Source organism: Salmo salar, chromosome ssa18 (assembly GCF_905237065.1).
Source record: "Salmo salar chromosome ssa18, Ssal_v3.1, whole genome shotgun sequence".
Classification (NCBI taxonomy): Eukaryota; Metazoa; Chordata; class Actinopteri; order Salmoniformes; family Salmonidae; genus Salmo; species Salmo salar.
Genome location: NC_059459.1, coordinates 42,013,866 through 42,038,880, shown reverse-complemented (window position 1 = coordinate 42,038,880; position 25,015 = coordinate 42,013,866). Strand labels below are relative to the sequence as shown.

General features: G+C 49.3%; 2 protein-coding genes across 11 annotated transcripts in view; one reads left to right on the top strand and one right to left on the bottom strand.

Annotated features, from left to right (window-relative positions):
- The window catches only part of LOC106613940 (dedicator of cytokinesis protein 1), a 729,054-nt gene that overhangs the window by 340,954 nt on the left and 363,085 nt on the right, over positions 1–25,015 (top strand). The gene's annotated exons all lie outside the window — the stretch shown is intronic.
- On the bottom strand, positions 1,148–23,519 carry LOC106589166 (inhibitory synaptic factor 2A). The gene is made up of 3 exons (XM_045701157.1): positions 23,128–23,519; positions 1,569–1,720; positions 1,148–1,448 (listed from the first exon to the last, which is right to left on the bottom strand). The coding sequence occupies exons 2-3, from the start codon at positions 1,713–1,715 to the stop codon at positions 1,269–1,271; spliced, it is 327 nt and encodes a 108-aa protein (XP_045557113.1). The 5' UTR covers positions 1,716–1,720; positions 23,128–23,519; the 3' UTR covers positions 1,148–1,268.

Here is a 25,015-nt window from a genome sequence, read left to right as displayed (position 1 = left end):
GGGTTAACTCCCCCTACAGTCGCTGGTTCAACCCTGCTACCCCCACAGCCCACCGCCTCCCCCACGGTCCGGGGTGACAGCGTCTGTGGTGAGAAGGCTGCTGGTTCATGGCACTGTGCCTGGGTAGTGCAGCCAGCGGCTCGCGGTAGAGTCTGAGACTGTAGTCCGTTGAGCTCTAGTCCCTTCATTCGTTTGCTCCGTGCTGTCGGGCTCTCCAGACACTCCACCTGGGTCAGAGAGTTCCAGGAGATGGGGCCGGTCACCTTGGAGGCTGAGGGAGACCCTCTCCTGTCCCCCGGCAGAGTCCTGCTAGAGCCTGGCTCCTCCAAGTGAAGCAGCTGCCGTTTACTGGCCGAACGGTCCGAGCAACTGTCCGAGGAGTCCAGTTCCCTGTGTTGTAATCCTTCCAGGGGTTTTGATTTGACACTGCAGATCTGGTAGTCCGTGGCCTGTGGGTTGGAGCTGGGCGTGTTGGAGGGAGAGGGGCAGTCTGTGAGCATCAGACAGTCAGAGTAGAGGACATCTTCTCCGTCTGTACAGTGCTTCTCCACCGTAGCCATGCACTCCGTAGTATGCAACAAGGCCCTGGTTCTCTGTACTACTCCTCCACCGCAGGCGCCCCTGTCCCCTTCCCTGTCCCCTAAACGCTCCACAGCTTTCGAGTGCTTGACGTCGATGACAAACCCGTTGTTGTGGCCCTTGTCTCTCTCCACTGCTGCTACGTGTTTGGTGTGGCTGTGGCCCTTTTTCCTCTCGAAGGGAAAGGTCTTGTAACGGCTCTTGAGGTCCGGGGAGGTCTGGACCCCTGTGCTCTTGGTGACGTTGGGGATGGAGCGCCGGGCGGGCACTGTCATGTACTTGCGGTACGCCACCTTGGAAAACGGTTCAGAGTTTAGAAAAGTGTTATTCTTCAACACCGACAGATTACAAAGTAAAAACAACATTGAGGACCACTCAGAGTTTAGAAAAGTGTTATTCTTCAACACCGACACATTACAAAGTAAAAACAACATTGAGGACCACTCAGAGTTTAGAAAAGTGTTATTCTTCAACACCGACACATTACAAAGTAAAAACAACATTGAGGAGCACTAAGAGTTTTGAGACACTATAAACCAGGGTTTCCCAGACTCCCTCCTGGGGACCTCGAGGGGTGATAATTTAGGGTGTTGCCCTAGTACTTCACAGCTGATTCAAATCATTATCAAAGATGAAGCTAAATGTGCAGCCCTTGAAGTTCCCAGGACCGTGTTTCTTCTATTCCACGGTCATAGTACAATAATACTGTAATATATGTTCCCAAACCAAAAGGAGGGTTGGTTACAGACCTTGTATGAGACTGGCTTGCCCCCCTTCCCAGCCATCTGTAGAGCGGCCTCTCTCTGCTCGTTCTGCGCCTCGCAGATGTCCTTGAATCTCACCTGGAGGGCCTTGTTCCTCTTCCTCACCTACAACACAACTTTATTGTCATATTTTCAACATTCGTCTTTTGCTAAATTGATGTTATTCTCAATCTCCCAGACACCCCACGCACACACACGGACACGCACACACGGACACACACACACCTGCTGCTGTGACCTGCTGCTGGTGTCCAGGAAGGAGTATTTGACCTCCAGGGCCAGCGAGGCGGAAGGGGAGGGGGTGGGCGCCACCTCTGAGTCTGACTCGGAGTTGGTGAGCATGCTTTTGCCACCCTCCGCCTTGCTCACCATGGTTCCTGAGAGAGAGAGAGAGAGAGAGAGAGAGACAGACAGACAGACAGACAGAGAGAGTCATTGCGGTGTATGAGAGAGGGGGGAGACAGTGTTTGGTCCTAAACAGAGAGCACACAGTGGCAGAATACCTGACCACTGTGACTGACCCAAACTTAAGGAAAGCTTTGCCTATGTACAGACTCAGTGAGCATAGCCTTGCTATTGAGAAAGGCCGCCGTAGGCAGACCTGGCTCTCAAGAGAAGACAGGCTATGTGCAACACTGCCCACAAAATGAGGTGGAAACTGAGCTGCACTTCCTAACCTCCTGCCCAATGTATGACCATATTAGAGACACATATTTCCCTCAGATTACACAGATCCACAAAGAATTAGAAAACAAACTCAATTTTGATAAACTCCCATATCTACTGGGTGAAATACCACAGTGACCAATCACAGCAGCAAGATGTGTGACCTGTTGCCACAAGAAAAGGTCAACCAGTGAAGAACAAACACCATTGTAAATACAACCCATATTTATGTTTATTTATTTTCCCTTGTGTACTTTAATGATTTGTACATCGTTACAACACTGTATATATACATAATATGACATTTGTAATGTCTTTATTCTTTTGGAACATTTGTGAGTGTAATGTTTACTGTAAAAAAATACAAATGTATTATCTACTTCACTTGCTTTGGCAATGTAATCATGTTTCCCATGTCAATAAATCCCCTTGAATTGAGAGAGAGAGAGGGGGGAGGGGAGAGACAGTGTTAGTCACTGTTGTGTATGAGAGAGAGAGAGAGAGAGAGAGAGAGAGAGGGAGGGGGAGGGGAGAGACAGTGTTAGTCACTGTTGTGTATAGAGAGAGAGAGAGAGAGAGAGGGAGGGGGAGGGGGAGGGGAGAGACAGTGTTAGTCACTGTTGTGTATGAGAGAGAGAGAGAGAGAGAGAGAGAGAGAGAGAGAGGGAGGGGGGGAGGGGAGAGACAGTGTTAGTCACTGTTGTGTATGAGAGAGAGAGAGAGAGAGAGAGAGAGAGAGAGAGGGAGGGGGAGGGGAGAGACAGTGTTAGTCACTGTTGTGTATGAGAGAGAGAGAGAGAGAGAGAGAGGGAGGGGGGGGGGAGGGAGAGACAGTGTTAGTCACTGTGGTGAATGAGAGGGAGAAACTAACACTGTCTCTCCCCTCCCCTCTCTCTCTCTCTCTCTCTCTCTCTCTCTCGCTCTCTCTCTCTCTCTCTCACACCACAGTGACTAACACTATCTCTCCCCTCCCCCTCCCTCTCTCTGATTGGGAGACCTTATTTACGGTTGAGGGAGGGAGGGAGCCCTGGTGAAGTGGGCTGGGGTGATTACACACAGATGGAGGGCTTTTCCTCTGAGTTAGTGTGTACAGACAGGTAATTAGAGAAACTAACAGCAGGTTAACGTGAAGGTTAGACCGCTCGGCCTTGGCCTTGTATGAAAGCAGGCCACGTGTGACTTTGTTCTCAGTCAGTTAATTGATCATTTGCTGTAAGGCCTAAGGAAAAGGCCCAGGGTGATGTGGAACAGAATCAACCCCTATAATGAATTGTTACACAATTTATTCTGTTCTTCGAGCATTTGAAAGTAATTGTATCATAGCAACAAGCCTCATTTGTTTGTTCTGTCTAGAACCCTGACGTTCTCCTTGATACCATGGAGTCTGTTATCTATTCAACTAGGTGTGTTCTTCTGACTCTTAGTTCATCTCTCTCTCATCTGTCTTTCATCTCTCCGTCCTCTCTCTTTCATCTCTCCGTCCTCTCTCTTTCATCTCTCTGTCCTCTCTCTTTCGTCTCTCCGTCCTCTCTCTTTTGTCTCTCCATCTTCTCTCTCTCTCTATCTCTCTCTATCTCTATCCCCACTCTTTCATCTCTCCGTCCTCTCTCTTTCGTCTCTCCGTCCTCTCTCTTTCGTCTCTCCGTCCTCTCTCTTTCGTCTCTCCGTCCTCTCTCTTTCATCTCTCCGTCCTCTCTCTTTCGTCTCTCCATCCTCTCTCTTTTGTCTGTCATCCTCTCTTTCATCTCTCCGTCCTCTCTTTCATCTCTCCGTCCTCTCTCTTTCATCTCTCCATCCTCTCTCTTTCGTCTCTCCATCCTCTCTTTCATCTCTCCATCCTCTCTTTCATCTCTCCATCCTCTCTCTAATGTCTCCGTTCTCTCTCTTTCATCTATCCATCCTCTCTCTTTTGTCTCTCCGTCCTCGATCTGTTTGCTGACTAGCTGACAGCTGTTCTACTCTTAGTCCTCGCTGACCTCATTCAGTGAGAAACCATGATGTAGCCTGAGAACACATCAGACTTCCACTGTCAGAGTGAAAACCACAAATCAAACATTCACCATGTCTAAAATATCAAGTTCAGAGATAATGTTGAGTGTTTCAGGTTTATTAGAATTCAGACACAGCAGATAATGTAACAAGAGTCTGCCTCTCTGTCCACCACAGGAGTCTCTCTCTGTCCACCACAGGAGTCTCTCTCTGTCCACCACAGGAGTCTCTCTCTGTCCACCACAGGAGTCTCTCTCTGTCCACCACAGGAGTCTCTCTCTGTCCACCACAGGAGTCTCTCTCTGTCCACCACAGGAGTCTCTCTCTGTCCACTCCTGTCTCTGTCCACCACAGGAGTCTCTCTCTGTCCACCACAGGAGTCTCTCTCTGTCCACCACAGGAGTCTCTCTCTGTCCACCACAGGAGTCTCTCTCTGTCCACCACAGGAGTCTCTCTCTGTCCACCACAGGAGTCTCTCTCTGTCCACCACAGGACTCTCTCTCTGTCTACCACAGGAGTCTCTCTCTGTCCACCACAGGAGTCTCTCTCTGTCCACCACAGGAGTCTGGGCTACACTGTTCTTGCGTCACACGTTTCCCCTCCAGACCAACCCCCCTCCTCCCCAGTGTAATTTTTACACCCAATAATGGATCACATGATGTGAACAGCACAGTCCACTCATCTGTCTGTATTGCCACCCAGTAGCAAACAGGCAAGACCTTGTCCATCCCTGTTGGTATTTGACCTTATTAAAATAGAGAGATCTCTGCTGAACAACACATGTACAGTCTGTCATGTCTGTATCCGTGTGTGATTGATTGGTGAACCATTCATTCCAGGTTTAATGTGTTCGTCCATCTCAGTCTGCTGCTGTGTAGAGACGGGTGTCCCTTCCACACAAGTGACCGTGTTAATAATTCACATGAGAGCCACATACAGCACGTCCTGTACAAATCATATCAAACTGGATTTGTCACGTGCACGTACAACAGGTGTAGACCTTATCGTGAAATGCTGACCTACAAGCCCCTAACCAACAGTGCAGTTCAAGAAAGAGTTAAGAAAATATTTACCAAATAAATTACAGTAAAAACGTATAAAAAGTAACACAACAAAATAACAATAATGAGGCTATATACAGGGTGTTACGGTACAGAGTCAATGTGGAGGCTATATACAGGGTGTTACGGTACAGAGTCAATGTGGCGCTATATACAGGGTGTTACGGTACAGAGTCAATGTGGAGGCTATATACAGGGGGTACCGGTACAGAGTCAATGTGGAGGCTATATACAGGGTGTTACGGTACAGAGTCAATGTGGAGGCTATATACAGGGTGTTACGGTACAGAGTCAATGTGGAGGCTATATACAGGGTGTTACGGTACAGAGTCAATGTGGAGGCTATATACAGGGGGTACCGGTACAGAGTCAATGTGGAGGCTATATACAGGGGGTACCGGTACAGAGTCAATGTGGAGGCTATATACAGGGTGTTACGGTACAGAGTCAATGTGGAGGCTATATACAGGGTGTTACGGTACAGAGTCAATGTGGCGCTATATACAGGGTGTTACGGTACAGAGTCAATGTGGAGGCTATATACAGGGGGTACTGGTACAGAGTCAATGTGGAGGATATATACAGGGTGTTACGGTACAGAGTCAATGTGGAGGCTATATACAGGGTGTTACGGTACAGAGTCAATGTGGAGGCTATATACAGGGGGTACCGGTACAGAGTCAATGTGGAGGATATATACAGGGTGTTACGGTACAGAGTCAATGTGGAGGCTATATACAGGGTGTTACGGTACAGAGTCAATGTGGAGGCTATATACAGGGTGTTACGGTACAGAGTCAATGTGGCGCTATATACAGGGTGTTACGGTACAGAGTCAATGTGGAGGCTATATACAGGGTGTTACGGTACAGAGTCAATGTGGAGGCTATATACAGGGTGTTACGGTACAGAGTCAATGTGGAGGCTATATACAGGGGGTACCGGTACAGAGTCAATGTGGAGACTATATACAGGGTGTTACGGTACAGAGTCAATGTGGAGACTATATACAGGGGGTACCGGTACAGATATACGGCCTGTATCGTGTTTTCTGTCAGAGCTCTAGTGACGGTAGAGAGATATACGGCCTGTATCGTGTTGTCTGTCAGAGCTCTCGTGACGGTAGAGAGATATACGGCCTGTATCGTGTTGTCTGTCAGAGCTCTAGTGACGGTAGAGAGATATACGGCCTGTATCGTGTTGTCTGTCAGAGCTCTAGTGACGGTAGAGAGATATACGGCCTGTATCGTGTTGTCTGTCAGAGCTCTAGTGACGGTAGAGTAAAGTAATGTGGCCACCTTTACACTGGCTTGATGAATGGATACATGACCTCTACATAATACAGTGTAACATCACGCTGGTACTGCCTCCTGGAGCTACTGTAATCATGCTTTATGTTAGACAGGATGGCTGGTGTCTTCGTCCTGTCCTCCTCATTCAGACAGGATGGCTGTTGTCTTCGTCCTGTCCTCCTCATTCAGACAGGATGGCTGTTGTCTTCGTCCTGTCCTCCTCATTCAGACAGGATGGCTGTTGTCTTCGTCCTGTCCTCCTCATTCAGACAGGATGGCTGTTGTCTTCGTCCTGTCCTCCTCATTCAGACAGGATGGATGGTGTCTTCATCCTGTCCTCCTCATTCAGACAGGATGGCTGGTGTCTTTGTCCTGTCCTCCTCATTCAGACAGGATGGATGGTGTCTTCATCCTGTCCTCCTCATTCAGACAGGATGGATGGTGTCTTCATCCTGTCCTCCTCATTCAGACAGGATGGCTGTTGTCTTTGTCCTCCTCATTCAGGCAGGATGGCTGGTGTCTTTGTCCTCCTCATTCAGACAGGATGGCTGTTGTCTTTGTACTCATCATTCAGACAGGATGGCTGTTGTCTTTGTCCTCCTCATTCAGGCAGGATGGCTGTTGTCTTTGTCCTCCTCATTCAGACAGGATGGCTGTTGTCTTTGTCCTCCTCATTCAGACAGTATGGCTGTTGTCTTTGTCCTCCTCATTCAGACAGGATGGCTGTTGTCTTTGTCCTCCTCATTCAGACAGGATGGCTGTTGTCTTTGTCCTCCTCATTCAGGCAGGATGGCTGTTGTCTTTGTCCTCCTCATTCAGACAGGATGGCTGTTGTCTTTGTCCTCCTCATTCAGACAGGATGGCTGTTGTTTTCGTCCTGTCCTCCTCCTCGTTTGAACTTTCAGAGGTTTAGACGTCAGGCTTTACAACATGTCTCGCTTCCTCTGAACACAATCATGACTGGGGAAAAACACTGTGTGTGTGTCAGAGAGAGTGAGAAGCAGCTAATCCTTTGTCTATGATGGTTCACACTAATGCTGTTATACTCTGGTTGGGGTATAGGAGGGTGAGGAGGGAAAAAGGGGAGAGGGAGGGAAGGAGGGGAGAGGGAGGGAAGGAGGGGAGAGGGAGGGAAGGAGAGGAGAGGGAAGCAGGGGGAGGAAGAGGCAGGGAGGGGAGAGGGAGGGAAGGGGGAGGGAGAGAAGCAGGGGGAGGTAGAGGCAGGGAGGGAAGGAGGGGAGAGAGGGAGGTATTGAAGGAGGGAGAGAGAGGGGTTTAAAGGATTGTTTGTAGTAATTGTTGCTCCCTGCCACCATGGATCACCTTACTGTCTGTCTTACTGTTTCCAGCAGGAAGTTCACAGATGGAGCTCGCTGACGATAGGTCTGTTTTCAGGCCTTGTGTGTGGAGGTTACTTCATTAAAGCATGTATACATTTGCATCAAAAGTATTGAACATATTTTCAAGTAAACCAGATACTTTGTCAATATCAGATGAATCACATATATAATGTTTTCTTCATGTCAGGATAGCTGATCAATAACCTGTCACACTGCAATACATTTCCCATATGGACTAGTTGACTCGGGGAAAGGAAGGTTGTATTTGTACATTTGTTCATTTCAGCAGTATGGGAATAGTAATGAATTAGTCTTGTCCTAGCTGGCGTGTGTGATGACCATCGTTGTGACTCCTATTAGAACACACATCTCACTGTGAGACAGACTAGCTGGGTTTGAGAAGGCGGGAGCTGCTGCTGTGGCCACTGTTACGAACGGGAGAAAGAGATCACACATTGGCAGCTCTCAGAGAGAGTCGTGTGAACCTCACTGCTGTATTGAAATACACTGTGTCACTCTAACTCTCTAATACACCGACTAGATCACCCAGAGACTCTTTCTAAGGGGGGTGGAATCACGGAAACAACACCACTGGACTCATCACATTGTCCTAACTACAGACAGAGAGGAGGGAAGAGACAGAGAGAGAAGGGAAGAGAGACAGAGAGAGGAGGGAAGAGAGCAGAGAGAGAGAGAGAGAGAGGAGGGAAGAGAGACAGAGAGAGGAGGGAAGAGAGAGACAGAGAGAGGAGGGAAGAGAGACAGAGAGAGGAGGGAGAGAAAGGAAGAGAGACAGAAAGGAGGGAGAGACAGAGAGAGGAGGGAAGAGAGAGACAGAGAGAGGAGGGAAGAGAGAGAGAGAGAGGAGGGAAGAGAGACAGAGAGAGGAGGGAAGAGAGAGACAGAGAGAGGAGGGAAGAGAGAGAGAGAGAGAGAGGGAAGAGAGACAGAGAGAGAGAGAGAGAGAGGAGGAGAGAGACAGAGAGAGGAGGGAAGAGAGACAGAGAGAGGGGAGGGAAGAGGGAGAGACAGAGAGAGGAGGGAAGAGAGAGACAGAGAGAGGAGGGAGGAAGAGAGACAGAGAGAGGAGGGAAGAGAGACAGAGAGAGGAGGGAAGAGAGAGAAGAAGGGAAGAGACAGAGAGAGGAGGGAAGAGAGAGACAGAGAGAGGAGGGAAGAGAGACAGAGAGAGGAGGGAAGAGAGACAGAGAGAGGAGGGAAGAGAGACAGAGAGAGGAGGGAAGAGAGAGACAGAGAGAGGAGGGAAGAGAGACAGAGAGAGAAGGGAAGAGAGACAGAGAGAGGGGGAAGAGAGAGACAGAGAGAGGAGGGAAGAGAGACAGAGAGAGAAGGGAAGAGAGACAGAGAGAGGGGAAGAGAGAGAAGAAGGGGAAGAGACAGAGAGAGGAGGGAAGAGAGAGACAGAGAGAGGAGGGAAGAGAGAGAGGAGGGAAGAGAGACAGAGAGAGGAGGGAGAGAGAGACAGAGAGAGGGGGAAGAGAGAGAGAAGAGAAGGGGAAGAGACAGAGAGAGGAGGGAAGAGAGAGACAGAGAGAGGAGGGAAGAGAGACAGAGAGAGGAGGGAAGAGAGACAGAGAGAGGAGGGAAGAGAGACAGAGAGAGGAGGGAAGAGAGACAGAGAGAGGAGGGAAGAGAGACAGAGAGAGGAGGGAAGAGAGACAGAGAGAGGAGGGAAGAGAGAGACAGAGAGAGGAGGGAAGAGAGACAGAGAGAGGAGGGAAGAGAGACAGAGAGAGGAGGGAAGAGAGACAGAGAGAGGAGGGAAGAGAGACAGAGAGAGGAGGGAAGAGAGACAGAGAGAGGAGGGAAGAGAGAGACAGAGAGAGGAGGGAAGAGAGAGACAGAGAGAGGAGGGAAGAGAGAGACAGAGAGAGGAGGGAAGAGAGACAGAGAGAGGAGGGAAGAGAGACAGAGAGAGGAGGGAAGAGAGAGAGGAGGGAAGAGAGACAGAGAGAGGAGGGAAGAGAGACAGAGAGAGGGGAAGAGAGAGAAGAAGGGAAGAGACAGAGAGAGGAGGGAAGAGAGACAGAGAGAGGAGGGAAGAGAGACAGAGAGAGAAGGGAAGAGAGACAGAGAGAGAAGGGAAGAGAGACAGAGAGAGAAGGGAAGAGAGACAGAGAGAGGAGGGAAGAGAGACAGAGAGAGGAGGGAAGAGAGACAGAGAGAGGAGGGAAGAGAGAGACAGAGAGAGGAGGGAAGAGAGAGACAGAGAGAGGAGGGAAGAGAGAGACAGAGAGAGGAGGGAAGAGAGAGACAGAGAGAGGAGGGAAGAGAGACAGAGAGAGGAGGGAAGAGAGAGACAGAGAGAGGAGGGAAGAGAGACAGAGAGAGGAGGGAAGAGAGACAGAGAGAGGAGGGAAGAGAGAGAAGAAGGGAAGAGACAGAGAGAGGAGGGAAGAGAGAGACAGAGAGAGGAGGGAAGAGAGACAGAGAGAGGAGGGAAGAGAGACAGAGAGAGGAGGGAAGAGAGACAGAGAGAGGAGGGAAGAGAGAGACAGAGAGAGGAGGGAAGAGAGACAGAGAGAGGAGGGAAGAGAGACAGAGAGAGGAGGGAAGAGAGACAGAGAGAGGAGGGAAGAGAGAGACAGAGAGAGGAGGGAAGAGAGACAGAGAGAGAAGGGAAGAGAGACAGAGAGAGGGGAAGAGAGAGACAGAGAGAGGAGGGAAGAGAGACAGAGAGAGAAGGGAAGAGAGACAGAGAGAGGGGAAGAGAGAGAAGAAGGGAAGAGACAGAGAGAGGAGGGAAGAGAGAGACAGAGAGAGGAGGGAAGAGAGAGAGGAGGGAAGAGAGACAGAGAGAGGAGGGAAGAGAGACAGAGAGAGGGGAAGAGAGAGAAGAAGGGAAGAGACAGAGAGAGGAGGGAAGAGAGAGACAGAGAGAGGAGGGAAGAGAGACAGAGAGAGGAGGGAAGAGAGACAGAGAGAGGAGGGAAGAGAGACAGAGAGAGGAGGGAAGAGAGACAGAGAGAGGAGGGAAGAGAGACAGAGAGAGGAGGGAAGAGAGAGACAGAGAGAGGAGGGAAGAGAGACAGAGAGAGGAGGGAAGAGAGACAGAGAGAGGAGGGAAGAGAGACAGAGAGAGGAGGGAAGAGAGACAGAGAGAGGAGGGAAGAGAGACAGAGAGAGGAGGGAAGAGAGACAGAGAGAGGAGGGAAGAGAGAGACAGAGAGAGGAGGGAAGAGAGAGACAGAGAGAGGAGGGAAGAGAGAGACAGAGAGAGGAGGGAAGAGAGACAGAGAGAGGAGGGAAGAGAGACAGAGAGAGGGGGAAGAGAGGAGAGAGAGAAGAAGGAGAGAGACAGAGAGAGGAGGGAAGGAGAGACAGAGAGAGGAGGGAAGAGAGACAGAGAGAGGAGGGAAGAGAGACAGAGAGAGGAGGGAAGAGAGACAGAGAGAGAAGGGAAGAGAGACAGAGAGAGAAGGGAAGAGAGACAGAGAGAGGAGGGAAGAGAGACAGAGAGAGGAGGGAAGAGAGACATAGAGAGAGGAGGGAAGAGAGAGACAGAGAGAGGAGGGAAGAGAGACAGAGAGAGAAGGGAAGAGAGACAGAGAGAGGGGAAGAGAGAGACAGAGAGAGGAGGGAAGAGAGACAGAGAGAGGAGGGAAGAGAGACAGAGAGAGGAGGGAAGAGAGAGAGGAGGGAAGAGAGACAGAGAGAGGAGGGAAGAGAGACAGAGAGAGGGGAAGAGAGAGAAGAAGGGAAGAGACAGAGAGAGGAGGGAAGAGAGACAGAGAGAGGAGGGAAGAGAGACAGAGAGAGGAGGGAAGAGAGACAGAGAGAGGAGGGAAGAGAGACAGAGAGAGGAGGGAAGAGAGACAGAGAGAGGAGGGAAGAGAGAGAGACAGAGAGAGAAGGGAAGAGAGAGACAGAGAGAGGAGGGAAGAGAGAGACAGAGAGAGGAGGGAAGAGAGACAGAGAGAGGAGGGAAGAGAGACAGAGAGAGGAGGGAAGAGAGAGACAGAGAGAGAAGGGAAGAGGGAGAGACAGAGAGAGAAGGGAAGAGAGAGACAGAGAGAGGAGGGAAGAGAGACAGAGAGAGAAGGGAAGAGGGAGAGACAGAGAGAGAAGGGAAGAGGGAGAGACAGAGAGAGAAGGGAAGAGGGAGAGACAGAGAGAGAAGGGAAGAGGGAGAGACAGAGAGAGAAGGGAAGAGGGAGAGACAGAGAGAGAAGGGAAGAGGGAGAGACAGAGAGAGAAGGGAAGAGGGAGAGACAGAGAGAGAAGGGAAGAGGGAGAGACAGAGAGAGAAGGGAAGAGGGAGAGACAGAGAGAGAAGGGAAGAGGGAGAGACAGAGAGAGAAGGGAAGAGAGAGAGACAGAGAGAGAAGGGTGTAGATGCACTGAGTGTACAAAACATTAGGAACACCTGCTCTTTCAATGACAGACTGACCAGATGAATCCAGGTGAAGCTATGATCCCTTATTGATGTCACTTGTTAAATCCACTTCAATCAGTGTAGATGAAGGGGAGGGGAGAGGTTAAAGAAGGATTTTTAAGTGTTGCGGCAACTGAGACATGGATTGTGAAAGTGTGCCATTCAGTGGGTGAACGGGCAAGACAAGATTTTTAAGGGCCTTTGAACAGGGTATGTTAGTAGGTGACAGGTACACCGGTTTGAGTCAAGAACTGCAACGCTGCTGGGTTTTTCACACTCAACAGTTTCCCCGTGTGTATCAAGAATGGTCCAACACCCAAAGGACATCCAGCCAACTTGAGGGGAAGCGTTGGAGTCAACATGGGCCAGCGTCCCTGTGGAATGCTTTCAGCACCTTGTAGAGTCGATGACCTGATGAACTGAGGCTGTTCTGAGGGCAAAAGGAGGTGAAACTCAATTGTAGGAAGGTGTTCGTAATGTTTTGTCCTCTCAGTGTATATTGTAATTACAGAGAGCGATACAAATATAGAGGGGGAGCCAGAGAGAGAGAGAGGGGGAGCCAGAGAGAGGGAGGGAGGGAGGGGGAGAGAGAGGGAGGGAGAGAGGGAGGGAGAGAGAGATTCTTAGTGTGTTGCTGCATCCAATTGGCAGGCAGCTCTGAGAGTCGTGAGAACCTTACTGCCGAAGGGGAGAGCTGGCTGGCCGGCCGGTGACCTGTCTATGGGAGAGTGAGAGTCTGCTGTTGCTAACTACATCTGTGGGAGACTGAGAGGTAGTCTGCTTAGTGCTCCAATGAGAGGAAGAGGACACTCACAGAGAAGTCAATCATCTTTAAACGGTTCTGTCCCTGTCCGGCCCCTCATAACACTCAGCCGTCCAGCACATCTCACTGTCTACACCGTAGAGGAAGTGTACCAGTCACATCTCACTGTCTACACCGTAGAGGAAGTGTACCAGTCACATCTCACTGTCTACACCGTAGCGGAAGTGTACCAGTCACATCTCACTGTCTACACCGTAGAGGAAGTGTACCAGTCACATCTCACTGTCTACACCGTAGAGGAAGTGTACCAGTCACATCTCACTGTCTACACCGTAGAGGAAGTGTACCAGTCACATCTCACTGTCTACACCGTAGAGGAAGTGTACCAGTCACATCTCACTGTCTACACCGTAGAGGAAGTGTACCAGTCACATCTCACTGTCTACACCGTAGCGGAAGTGTACCAGTCACATCTCACTGTCTACACCGTAGCGGAAGTGTACCAGTCACATCTCACTGTCTACACCGTAGAGGAAGTGTACCAGTCACATCTCACTGTCTACACCGTAGAGGAAGTGTACCAGTCACATATCACTGTCTACACCGTGACGTCTGTAGACTAGAGGAAGTGTACCAGTCACACCGTGACGTCTGTAGACTAGTGTAAGTGTACCAGTCACACCGTGACGTCTGTAGACTAGAGGAAGGTGTACCAGTCGCACCGTGACGTCTGTAGACTAGAGGAAGTGTACCAGTCGCACCGTGACGTCTGTAGACTAGAGGAAGTGTACCAGTCGCACCGTGACGTCTGTAGACTAGAGGAAGGTGTACCAGTCGCACCGTGACGTCTGTAGACTAGGGGAAGTGTACCAGTCGCACCGTGACGTCTGTAGACTAGAGGAAGTGTACCAGTCGCACCGTGACGTCTGTAGACTAGAGGAAGTGTACCAGTCGCACCGTGACGTCTGTAGACTAGAGGAAGGTGTACCAGTCGCACCGTGACGTCTGTGACTAAAGGAAGTGTACCAGTCGCACCGTGACGTCTGTGACTAGAGGAAGTGTACCAGTCGCACCGTGACGTCTGTAGACTAGAGGAAGGTGTACCAGTCGCACCGTGACGTCTGTAGACTAGAGGAAGTGTACCAGTCGCACCGTGACGTCTGTAGACTAGAGGAAGTGTACCAGTCGCACCGTGACGTCTGTAGACTAGAGGAAGGTGTACCAGTCGCACCGTGACGTCTGTAGACTAGAGGAAGTGTACCAGTCGCACCGTGACGTCTGTAGACTAGAGGAAGTGTACCAGTCGCACCATGACGTCTGTAGACTAGAGGAAGTGTACCAGTCGCACCGTGACGTCTGTAGACTAGGGGAAGTGTACCAGTCGCACCGTGACGTCTGTAGACCAGAGGAAGTGTACCAGTCGCACCGTGACGTCTGTAGACCAGAGGAAGTGTACCAGTCGCACCGTGACGTCTGTAGACTAGAGGAAGTGTACCAGTCGCACCGTGACGTCTGTAGACCAGAGGAAGTGTACCAGTCGCACCGTGACGTCTGTAGACCAGAGGAAGTGTACCAGTCGCACCGTGACGTCTGTAGACCAGAGGAAGTGTACCAGTCGCACCGTGACGTCTGTAGACTAGAGGAAGTGTACCAGTCGCACCGTGACGTCTGTAGACTAGAGGAAGGTGTACCAGATCAGATGATCAGGGTTGTAGACCTACAGGAGAGAGAGAGAGAGAGAGAGGTGCTTCTCGTATATAGCTCCACATTGATCTGGTACTTCCTGTATATATCTCCATTCTTGTGTATTTTATTTGATTCCATTTAATTTTTGAACTCTGCATCTTTGGGAAGGGCTCTTAGCAAGTATTTCAAGTCTACACCAGTTGTATTCAACACGTGACAAATAAAATTGTATTTTATTTAATTTAGCCTTTCTATGGTCAGTTTTACTTTGAATCAAAGTTAGACATGCCTCATAATATGAAGTGAAATGTTCAGGTTTCAAACAATGAAGTATATATTTTTTCATATATGTATACTTCCTCCAGCTCATTGTAAAGTGGTGTTAGACTCTGAAGTCTACTGTTGTCTGTGCACGTGAATAGCAAATGGGAAGCGAACTTCAATTACCAGTTACAAATAAAAATAGTATATATTTTTAATGGTGGCCATCAAAACAGTTTTTAACAAGTGATTTGCATTTAGAATGATTCCCCAGTGACTGGGCTTCTAACAACACCTTTCAATCCAGCAGCAGTGAACGAGCTGTTTGAGAAGCTGTAGCATGGAGCTGTAGCTCTCTCTCTGTCCGACAGATCTTTCCTTCATCTCTGTATCTGGATGCTGTGCAAGTTTCATATACATAACAGCTAATGAAAATACACAACGCACCAATGAACCTATAGACTGATAAACAAGACCAGTCAAATGTATTTCATCCACTGGTGTATCCATCAACGAAGACGATCAAACACAGTATTTTGTTATGTGATTATTTTATTTTTTGACTTTTTTTCGGGCAGTTTTATTTATCGGCTTTTCATATTTTTCTATTGGCCAAAAGCTGGCTATTACCAGCTAACAAAAACCCTCTCTCTCTCTCACACACACACACACACACACACACACACACACACACACACACACACACACACACACACACACACACACACACACAGACACCAGCCAGGTGGGATCAGGTGTGTGATGTGTCCTCTTGTATGCAGCACTCTCTACCTCTCGCCTCACACCCCAGACACAGACCAACGTCGTCTAGTGTTTGTTCTCTGACAAAATCCTGTTTCCTAATAAATAACCCAATTACCACATGAAAGACAACATCTGGCCTCCACCAAAAACACTCATTCTTTCATAGCAGAGCAATTTGTTTTTGGAATGAATGAGCACCACTCCTAGGGGTCGTGGCAGTAGAGAGGAGGTAACACTTCATCACTCCTTTGGAAACTCAGTCGGCACTTCCCCCCTGCTCTCCTCTAGTCTGATCTCTTCACAGAGAGACCACTTCCCCCCTGTTCTCCTCTAGTCTGATCTCTTCACAGAGAGACCACTTCCCCTCTCCTCTAGTCTGATCTCTTCACAGAGAGACCACTTCCCCCCTGCTCTCCTCTAGTCTGATCTCTTCACAGAGAGACCACTTCCCCCTGTTCTCCTCTAGTCTGATCTCTTCACAGAGAGACCACTTCCCCTCTCCTCTAGTCTGATCTCTTCACAGAGAGACCACTTCCCCCCTGCTCTCCTCTAGTCTGATCTCTTCACAGAGAGACCACTTCCCCCCTGCTCTCCTCTAGTCTGATCTCTTCACAGAGAGACCACTTCCCCCCTGCTCTCCTCTAGTCTGATCTCTTCACAGAGAACCACTTCCCCCCTGCTCTCCTCTAGTCTGATCTCTTCACAGAGAAGACTAGAGTGTTTGTAGTGGCCATGTGAAGCAGAAACACATTGTTTTCTCTAATCTCTTTCAGCCTCTCCTCCTCTCTCCCAGTCACGTTTTGGTTCTCCCAGAACTATTTTCTGGTTAGCCAAGTTATAGCAGCAGAACCAGGGGGGAGATGCACAATGCATATCTTCTTCTCCCAGCCTCTCTGTTTCCCAGAGACGGACGGAGAGAGATATATACAGACAGAGATATATACAGAGAGAGATATATACAGAGAGAGATATATACAGAGAGAGATATAGACAGACAGACAGACAGACAGACAGACAGACAGACAGACAGACAGACAGACAGACAGACAGACAGACAGACAGACAGACAGACAGACAGACAGACAGACAGACAGACAGACAGACAGACAGACAGACAGACAGACAGACAGAGATATATACAGACAGACAGAGAGAGAGAGAGAGAGAGAGAGATATATATACAGACAGAGATATATACAGAGAGAGATATATACAGACAGAGATATATACAGACATTTACATTTAAGTCATTTAGCAGACGCTCACAGAGAGATATATACAGAGAGACAGACAGACAGAGACAGATATATACAGACAGACAGAGAGACAGAGGGAGAGAGAGATATACAGAGAGAGAGAGAGATACAGACATACAGAGAGAGAGAGAGAGAGAGAGAGATAGACAGAGAGCCAGACTGTCCTCTCTGGACAGCCAGGTTTGTCTGTGACGACCTGTCTCTATAGCCAGACTGTCCTCTCTGGGCAGCCAGGTTTGTCTGTAACGACCTGTCTCTATAGCCAGACTGTCCTCTCTGGACAGCCAGGTTTGTCTGTAACGACCAGTCTCTATAGCCAGACTGTCCTCTCTGGGCAGCCAGGTTTGTCTGTGAAGACCGGGCTCAATAGCCAGACTGTCCTCTCTGGGCAGCCAGGTTTGTCTGTGAAGACCGGGCTCTATAGCCAGACTGTCCTCTCTGGGCAGCCAGGTTTGTCTGTGAAGACCGGGCTCAATAGCCAGACTGTCCTCTCTGGGCAGCCAGGTTTGTCTGTGAAGACCGGGCTCAATAGCCAGACTGTGCTCACTGAGTCTGTACCTAGTCAGTGTTTTCCTCAGTTTTCTATCAGTCAGATAGTCTGCCACCAAGTACTGTCTGTTTAGGGACAAATAGCATTGAAGTTTACTTTGTTTTTTTGTTGTCTTTCCAATATGTGATATATTTTTGCTTTGTGATGATTTGGTTGGGCCAGATGTTCTGACTGCTGTCCTGAGGCTCTATAGGGTTGGTTTGGGTTAGTGAACTGAGCCTCAGAACCAGCTGGCTGACTGCTGTCCTGAGGCTCTATGGGGTTGGTTTGGGTTAGTGAACTGAGCCTCAGAACCAGCTGGCTGACTGCTGTCCTGAGGCTCTATAGGGTTGGTTTGGATTAGTGAACTGAGCCTCAGAACCAGCTGGCTGAGGGGACTCTTCTCTGGTTTCATCTCTTGACATTGTAGAGCTGTGTGATGGAATGTTTTGGGGTCACTTGTTTTTTTAGATGGTTGTAAAATGTGCTGGCTCTTTTTTTCTATTCGAATAAGGAGGGTTTTGGCCCAATTCTGATCTACATGTGTTATCTGGAGGTTTTCTTTGCCCTTGTAATACAGTCTTGCAAAACTCTGCATGCTGTATTTCGATTGGATGTGTGTCCCATTTTGATGAATTCATTATTAGAGAGCGAACCTCATACTTCACTGTCATATAGAGCAGTCGGTTCTATAACTGATTGGAACATTTTGAGACAGATTTTAATTGGGATTTTGATTTTAATGTTCCTTTTAATGGCATAGAATGCTCTTCTTACTTTGTCTCTCAGCTCATTCTCAGTCATGTTTTGCTGATATTTAGTCTCTCTCTCTCTTACACTTTCTCTCGCTGCTCTCTGTCTCTCTCCCCCTCTCTCAGGAAAGTGACAAAGCAGTGGAAACTGAGGTGAGATAGGGTTGGATGGGAGAGTGGATGGCAGGCTGAGTGATATGAGAGATGGGGTAGAGAGAGTGACATGTTCTTTCAGTTGAAGGGTAGAGTGTTGGTGGGGGGAGAGGGAGAGATGCTCTTTGAGTTGAAGGGTAGAGCGGTGGTGGAAGGAGAGATGAGGGAGAGATGCTCTTTGAGTTGAAGGGTAGAGCGGTGGTGGAGGGAGAGATGAGGGAGAGACATGCTCTTTGAGTTGAAGGGTAGAGCGGTGGTGGAGGGAGAGATGAGGGAGAGACATGCTCTTTGAGTTGAAGGGTAGAGCGGTGGTGGCGGGAGAGAGAGACATGCTCTTTGAGTTGAAAGGTAGAGCGGTGGTGGGGGAGAGGGAGAGACATGCGCTTTGAGTTGAAGGGTAGAGCGGTGGTGGGAGAGAGAGAGACATGCTCTTTGAGTTGAAAGGTAGAGCGGTGGTGGGGGAGAGGGAGAGACATGCTCTTTGAGTTGAAGGGTAGAGTGGTGGTGGAGGGAGAGATGAGGGAGAGACATGCTCTTTGATTTGAAGGGTAGAGTGGTGGGGGAGGGAGAGATAGACATTCTCTTTGAGTTGCAGGGTAGAGTGGTGGGGGGGGATAGAGAGACATGCTCTTTGAGTTGAAGGGTAGAGCGGTGGTGGAGGGAGAGATGAGGGAGAGAAATGCTCTTTGAGTTGAAGGGTAGAGTGGTGGTGGAGGGAGAGATGAGGGAGAGACATGCTCTTTGAGTTGAAGGGTAGAGCGGTGGTGGAGGGAGAGAGAGGGAGACATGCTCTTTGAGTTGAAAGGTAGAGCGGTGGTGGGGGAGAGGGAGAGACATGCTCTTTGAGTTGAAAGGTAGAGTGGTGGTTAGAGGGTGAGAGAGAGACATGCTCTTTGAGTTGAAGGGTAGAGCGGTGGTGGAGAGAGACATGCTCTTTGAGTTGAAGGGTAGAGCGGTGGTGGAGGGAGAGAGAGATGCTCTTTGAGTTGAAGGGTAGAGCGGTGGTGGAGGGAGAGAGATGCTCTTTGAGTTGAAGGGTGGAGCGGTGGTGGTGGAGGGAGAGATGCTCTTTGAGTTGAAGGGTAGAGCGGTGGTGGAGGGAGAGATGCTCTTTGAGTTGAAGGGTAGAGCGGTGGTGGTGGAGGGAGAGATGCTCTTTGAGTTGAAGGGTAGAGCGGTGGTGGAGGGAGAGAGATGCTCTTTGAGTGGCAACTGAAGGACAATCACAATCAGTGAGGTCTAAATGGTCCCTGCCCCTGAGCTCAGTAATGAGATGGTGGGATCACCATGTTCACTAATCTACATTACTCTTCCGTTAAGGTGCTTCATCTCAGCAGCAGTCAACTGACTCACACACACACGCACACGCACACGCACGCGCACGCGCAGACACACAGCACACGCACACGCACACGCACACGCACAGCACACGCACACGCACACGCACAAACACACACAAACACACACGCACAAACACACACACAAACACACACACACAAACACACACACACAGCACAAGCAGACACACATCACAGCACACACACACACACGGCACAGCACAGCACACGCAGACACACATCACAGCGCGCATACACACACACACATGCAAACACACACACACACACACACACACTGCTCTCATTAGGTATTCAGCCCCTGACAGAAACAGTCGTCTCTGTTCTTCCTGCATACCAGAACAATACATTCCTATAGTGAGTCAAATATGTGGCCAACAACTCCACACCTAAACAACATACTATATATCTGGTTTGTCTGTGATGACCGGTCTCTATAGGCAGACTGTCCTCTCTGGACAACAACACCGCTAGATGCTGTATATCTGGTTTGTCTGTGACGACCGGTCTCTATAGCCAGACTGTCCTCTCTGGACAACAACACCGCTAGATGCTGTATATCTGGTTTGTCTGTGACGACCGGTCTCTATAGGCAGACTGTCCTCTCTGGACAACAACACCGCTAGATGCTGTATATCTGGTTTGTCTGTGACGACCGGTCTCTATAGCCAGACTGTCCTCTCTGGACAACAACACCGCTAGATGCTGTATATCTGGTTTGTCTGTGACGACCGGTCTCTATAGCCAGACTGTCCTCTCTGGACAACAACACCGCTAGATGCTGTATATCTGGTTTGTCTGTGATGACCGGTCTCTATAGCCAGACTGTCCTCTCTGGACAACAACACCGCTAGATGCTGTATATCTGGTTTGTCTGTGATGACTGGTCTCTATAGCCAGACTGTCCTCTCTGGACAGCCAACACCTCTAGATGCTGTATATCTGGTTTGTCTGTGACGACCGGTCTCTATAGGCAGACTGTCCTCTCTGGACAACAACACCGCTAGATGCTGTATATCTGGTTTGTCTGTGACGACCGGTCTCTATAGCCAGACTGTCCTCTCTGGACAACAACACCGCTAGATGCTGTATATCTGGTTTGTCTGTGACGACCGGTCTCTATAGCCAGACTGTCCTCTCTGGACAACAACACCGCTAGATGCTGTATATCTGGTTTGTCTGTGACGACCGGTCTCTATAGCCAGACTGTCCTCTCTGGACAGCCAACACCTCTAGATGCTGTATATCTGGTTTGGAAATACATTGTTAACAATGTTATGTTACATCCACTCCTCAGTTACCAAGAGGACAGCATCATGACTCTAGATCTCTGTAGAGGGATGCTGTAGTGGTGTTGGAGAACAGCATCATGACTCTAGATCTCTGTAGAGGGATGCTGTAGTGGTGTCGGAGAACAGCATCATGACTCTAGATCTCTGTAGAGGGATGCTGTAGTGGTGTTGGAGAACAGCATCATGACTCTAGATCTCTGTAGAGGGATGCTGTAGTGGTGTTGGAGAACAGCATCATGACTCTAGATCTCTGTAGAGGGATGCTGTAGTGGTGTCGGAGAACAGCATCATGACTCTAGATCTCTGTAGAGGGATGCTGTAGTGGTGTTGGAGAACAGCATCATGACTCTAGATCTCTGTAGAGGGATGCTGTAGTGGTGTCGGAGAACAGCATCATGACTCTAGATCTCTGTAGAGGGATGCTGTAGTGGTGTTGGAGAACAGCATCATGACTCTAGATCTCTGTAGAGGGATGCTGTAGTGGTGTCTCTCTTTAGGAGTGAATATGAACTCAGCTCGCTCCCAAGTCAATGCGCGTGACTTGAGCCCATGCCTTATTATGGGACACCAGTTTACCACAGCTGGTATTCCCTTCAAATTCACCATAGAATCTTCAAACACCGTTCTAAAGACTGCTGACATCTAGTGGAAGCTTTGGGAAGTGCAAAATGAACCCTAAGTCACTGTATACAGTCAAGGCAATCACTTGAAAGGACCACAAGCACCAGACTTCCCACTTCCTGCTTGACTTTTTCTCAGGTTTTTGCCTGCCATATGAGTTCTGTTATACTCACCGACACCATTCAAACAGTTTTAGAAACTTCAGAGTGTTTTCTATCCAAATATACTAATAATATGCACATTCTAGTTTCTGGGACAGAGTAGTAACCTGTTTAAATTGGGTACGTTTTTCATCCGGCCGTGAAAATACTGCCCCCTAGCCCTAAGAGGATTTATTAACAGCGACTAAGCATACATACCACCAAATAATCCCTCTACTGCTCCATGTGTCATGTTTGATCAATGACAGGAATCTGTAGTCAAAATATTACTGTTATACTGTAGTTCCCCGTAGCTTATTCTCTGTAGTTCGCTGTAGCTTATTCTATGTAGTTCCCCGTAGCTTATTCTCTGTAGTTCCCCGTAGCTTATTCTCTGTAGTTCCCCGTAGCTTATTCTCTGTAGTTCCCCATAGCTTATTCTCTGTAGTTCCCTGTAGCTTATTCTATGTAGTTCCCCGTAGCTTATTCTCTGTAGTTCCCCGTAGCTTATTCTCTGTAGTTCCCCGTAGCTTATTCTCTGTAGTTCCCCGTAGCTTATTCTCTGTAGTTCCCCGTAGCTTATTCTCTGTAGTTCCCTGTAGCTTATTCTCTGTAGTTCTCCATAGCTTATTCTCTGTAGTTCCCCGTAGCTTATTCTCTGTAGTTCCCCATAGCTTATTCTCTGTAGTTCCCCGTAGCTTATTCTCTGTAGTTCCCCGTAGCTTATTCTCTGTAGTTCCCCGTAGCTTATTCTCTGTAGTTCCCCATAGCTTATTCTCTGTAGTTCCCCGTAGCTTATTCTCTGTAGTTCCCCGTAGCTTATTCTCTGTAGTTCCCCGTAGCTTATTCTCTGTAGTTCTCCATAGCTTATTCTCTGTAGTTCCCCGTAGCTTATTCTCTGTAGTTCCCCGTAGCTTATTCTCTGTAGTTCCCCATAGCTTATTCTCTGTAGTTCCCCGTAGCTTATTCTCTGTAGTTCCCCGTAGCTTATTCTCTGTAGTTCCCCGTAGCTTATTCTCTGTAGTTCCCCGTAGCTTATTCTCTGTAGTTCCCTGTAGCTTATTCTCTGTAGTTCCCCATAGTTTATTCTCTGTAGTTCCCCGTAGCTTATTCTCTGTAGTTCCCCATAGCTTATTCTCTGTAGTTCCCCATAGCTTGTTCTCTGTAGTTCCCCATAGTTTATTCTCTGTAGTTCCCTGTAGCTTATTCTATGTAGTTCCCCGTAGCTTATTCTCTGTAGTTCCCCGTAGCTTATTCTATGTAGTTCCCCGTAGTTTATTCTCTGTAGTTCCCCATAGCTTATTCTCTGTAGTTCCCCGTAGCTTATTCTCTGTCGTTCCCCGTAGCTTATTCTCTACCTAACACTAATTTCAGAACCAAGCCCTTTCACCCAGAGATATCTGAACAATCCATTCTTTCTGCACCACCAGGTTTGACTGAGATATGAAAAGAGCCCGGGCGACTCACCTCCGTGTTAAATCACTGATGAACAGGACCTGACAGCAGCATAGATCCCTGGTGGTGCCCACCGTGCATGTCTGTTCCCTTAGTGGGTTAGTCTCCCTGGGAGAAGAGCAGGCTATGCCATGGTAGAAGTAACCAGGGCCAGAGTCCCCAGCAGGGCAGTTGTTGTATAGTTCCTATAGTTGAGGCACATTGGCTGTTTGCTGCCTTCGTACCAGTAGAGAGAGAAATGTTCCCTTTTCCTTTAAACCCACAGCGAGCAAGACTGGAATCAGGCACTCCCCCTTTTCTCCTTCTCTCCTCCTCTCTCAGTAAAGCAGAGAGCAGCTCACACACACTGAAAGTCCGGGGCGCTCGCTGGCTCACCGACACACACACACTGAAAGTCCGGGGCGCTCGCTGGCTCACCGACACACACACACTGAAAGTCCGGGACGCTCGCTGGCTCACCGACAGACACACACTGAAAGTCCGGGACGCTCGCTGGCTCACCGACAGACACACACTGAAAGTCCGGGACGCTCGCTGGCTCACCGACACACACACACTGAAAGTCCGGGGCACTCAGATAGTCTGCGTGTGCTGAGCGTCTGCTATCTCCTTTACTGCAGATATTCTCTCCCTCTAAATCTGTGTGTGTGGAGAGAGAGAGGGAGAGAGAGAGAGAGAGAGTGGGAGGGAGGGAGCACGAGATGGGGATGAGAGGGAGGGGGAGAGAGAATAGGGAAGAGGAGGGGGGAGAGAGAGGGAGGAGGTGTGCTGAGAGAGCGAGTCAGAGAGAGACAGAGAGAGACAGAGAGAGGCGCAGAGAGAGAGACACACAGAGAGATGCGCAGAGAGAGAGAGAGAGACGCGCAGAGAGAGAGAAAGAGATGCGCAGAGAGAGAGAGGGAGAGAGACGCGCAGAGAGAGAGACACAGAGAGAGAGAGAGACACAGAGAGAGAGAGACACAGAGAGACACAGAGAGAGAGGTGCAGAGAGGCACGCAGAGAGAGAGAGAGAGAGAGAGAGAGAGACGCACAGAGAGAGAGACACGCGGAGAGAGAGAGAGAGACACGCAGAGAGAGAGAGAGGGAGACGCACAGAGAGAGAGACACGCAGAGAGAGAGGCGCAGAGAGAGAGAGAGAGGCGCAGAGAGAGAGAGAGAGGCGCAGAGAGAGAGAGAGACGCGCAGAGAGAGAGAGAGAGAGAGACGCACAGAGAGAGAGACACGCAGAGAGAGAGAGAGAGAGGCGCAGAGAGAGAGAGAGACGCGCGGAGAGAGAGAGACGCGCGGAGAGAGAGAGAGACGCACAGAGAGAGAGACACGCGGAGAGAGAGAGAGAGACACGCAGAGAGAGAGAGACGCACAGAGAGAGAGACACGCAGAGAGAGAGAGAGAGAGAGACACGCAGAGAGAGAGAGAGAGAGAGAGGCGCAGAGAGAGAGAGAGAGGCGCAGAGAGAGAGAGAGAGGCGCAGAGAGAGAGAGAGACGCGCAGAGAGAGAGAGAGACGCACAGAGAGAGAGACACGCAGAGAGAGAGAGAGAGAGGCGCAGAGAGAGAGAGAGACGCGCAGAGAGAGAGAGAGAGAGAGAGAGAGAGAGAGAGAGAGAGAGAGAGAGAGAGAGAGAGAGAGAGAGAGAGAGAGAGAGAGAGAGAGAGAGAGAGAGAGAGAGAGAGAGAGAGAGAGAGAGAGAGAGAGAGAGAGAGAGAGAGAGAGAGAGAGAGAGAGAGAGAGATGGTTGCCACAAGAAGATCCATTGGAGCACAACCACCATGTAGACGCATCCTACAGTGTCTTCACAAAGTATTCAGACCCCTTCACTTTGTCCACATTTTGTTACGTTACAGCCTTATTCTAAAATGGATTAAATCAATGTTTTACCTCACCAACCTACACACAATAC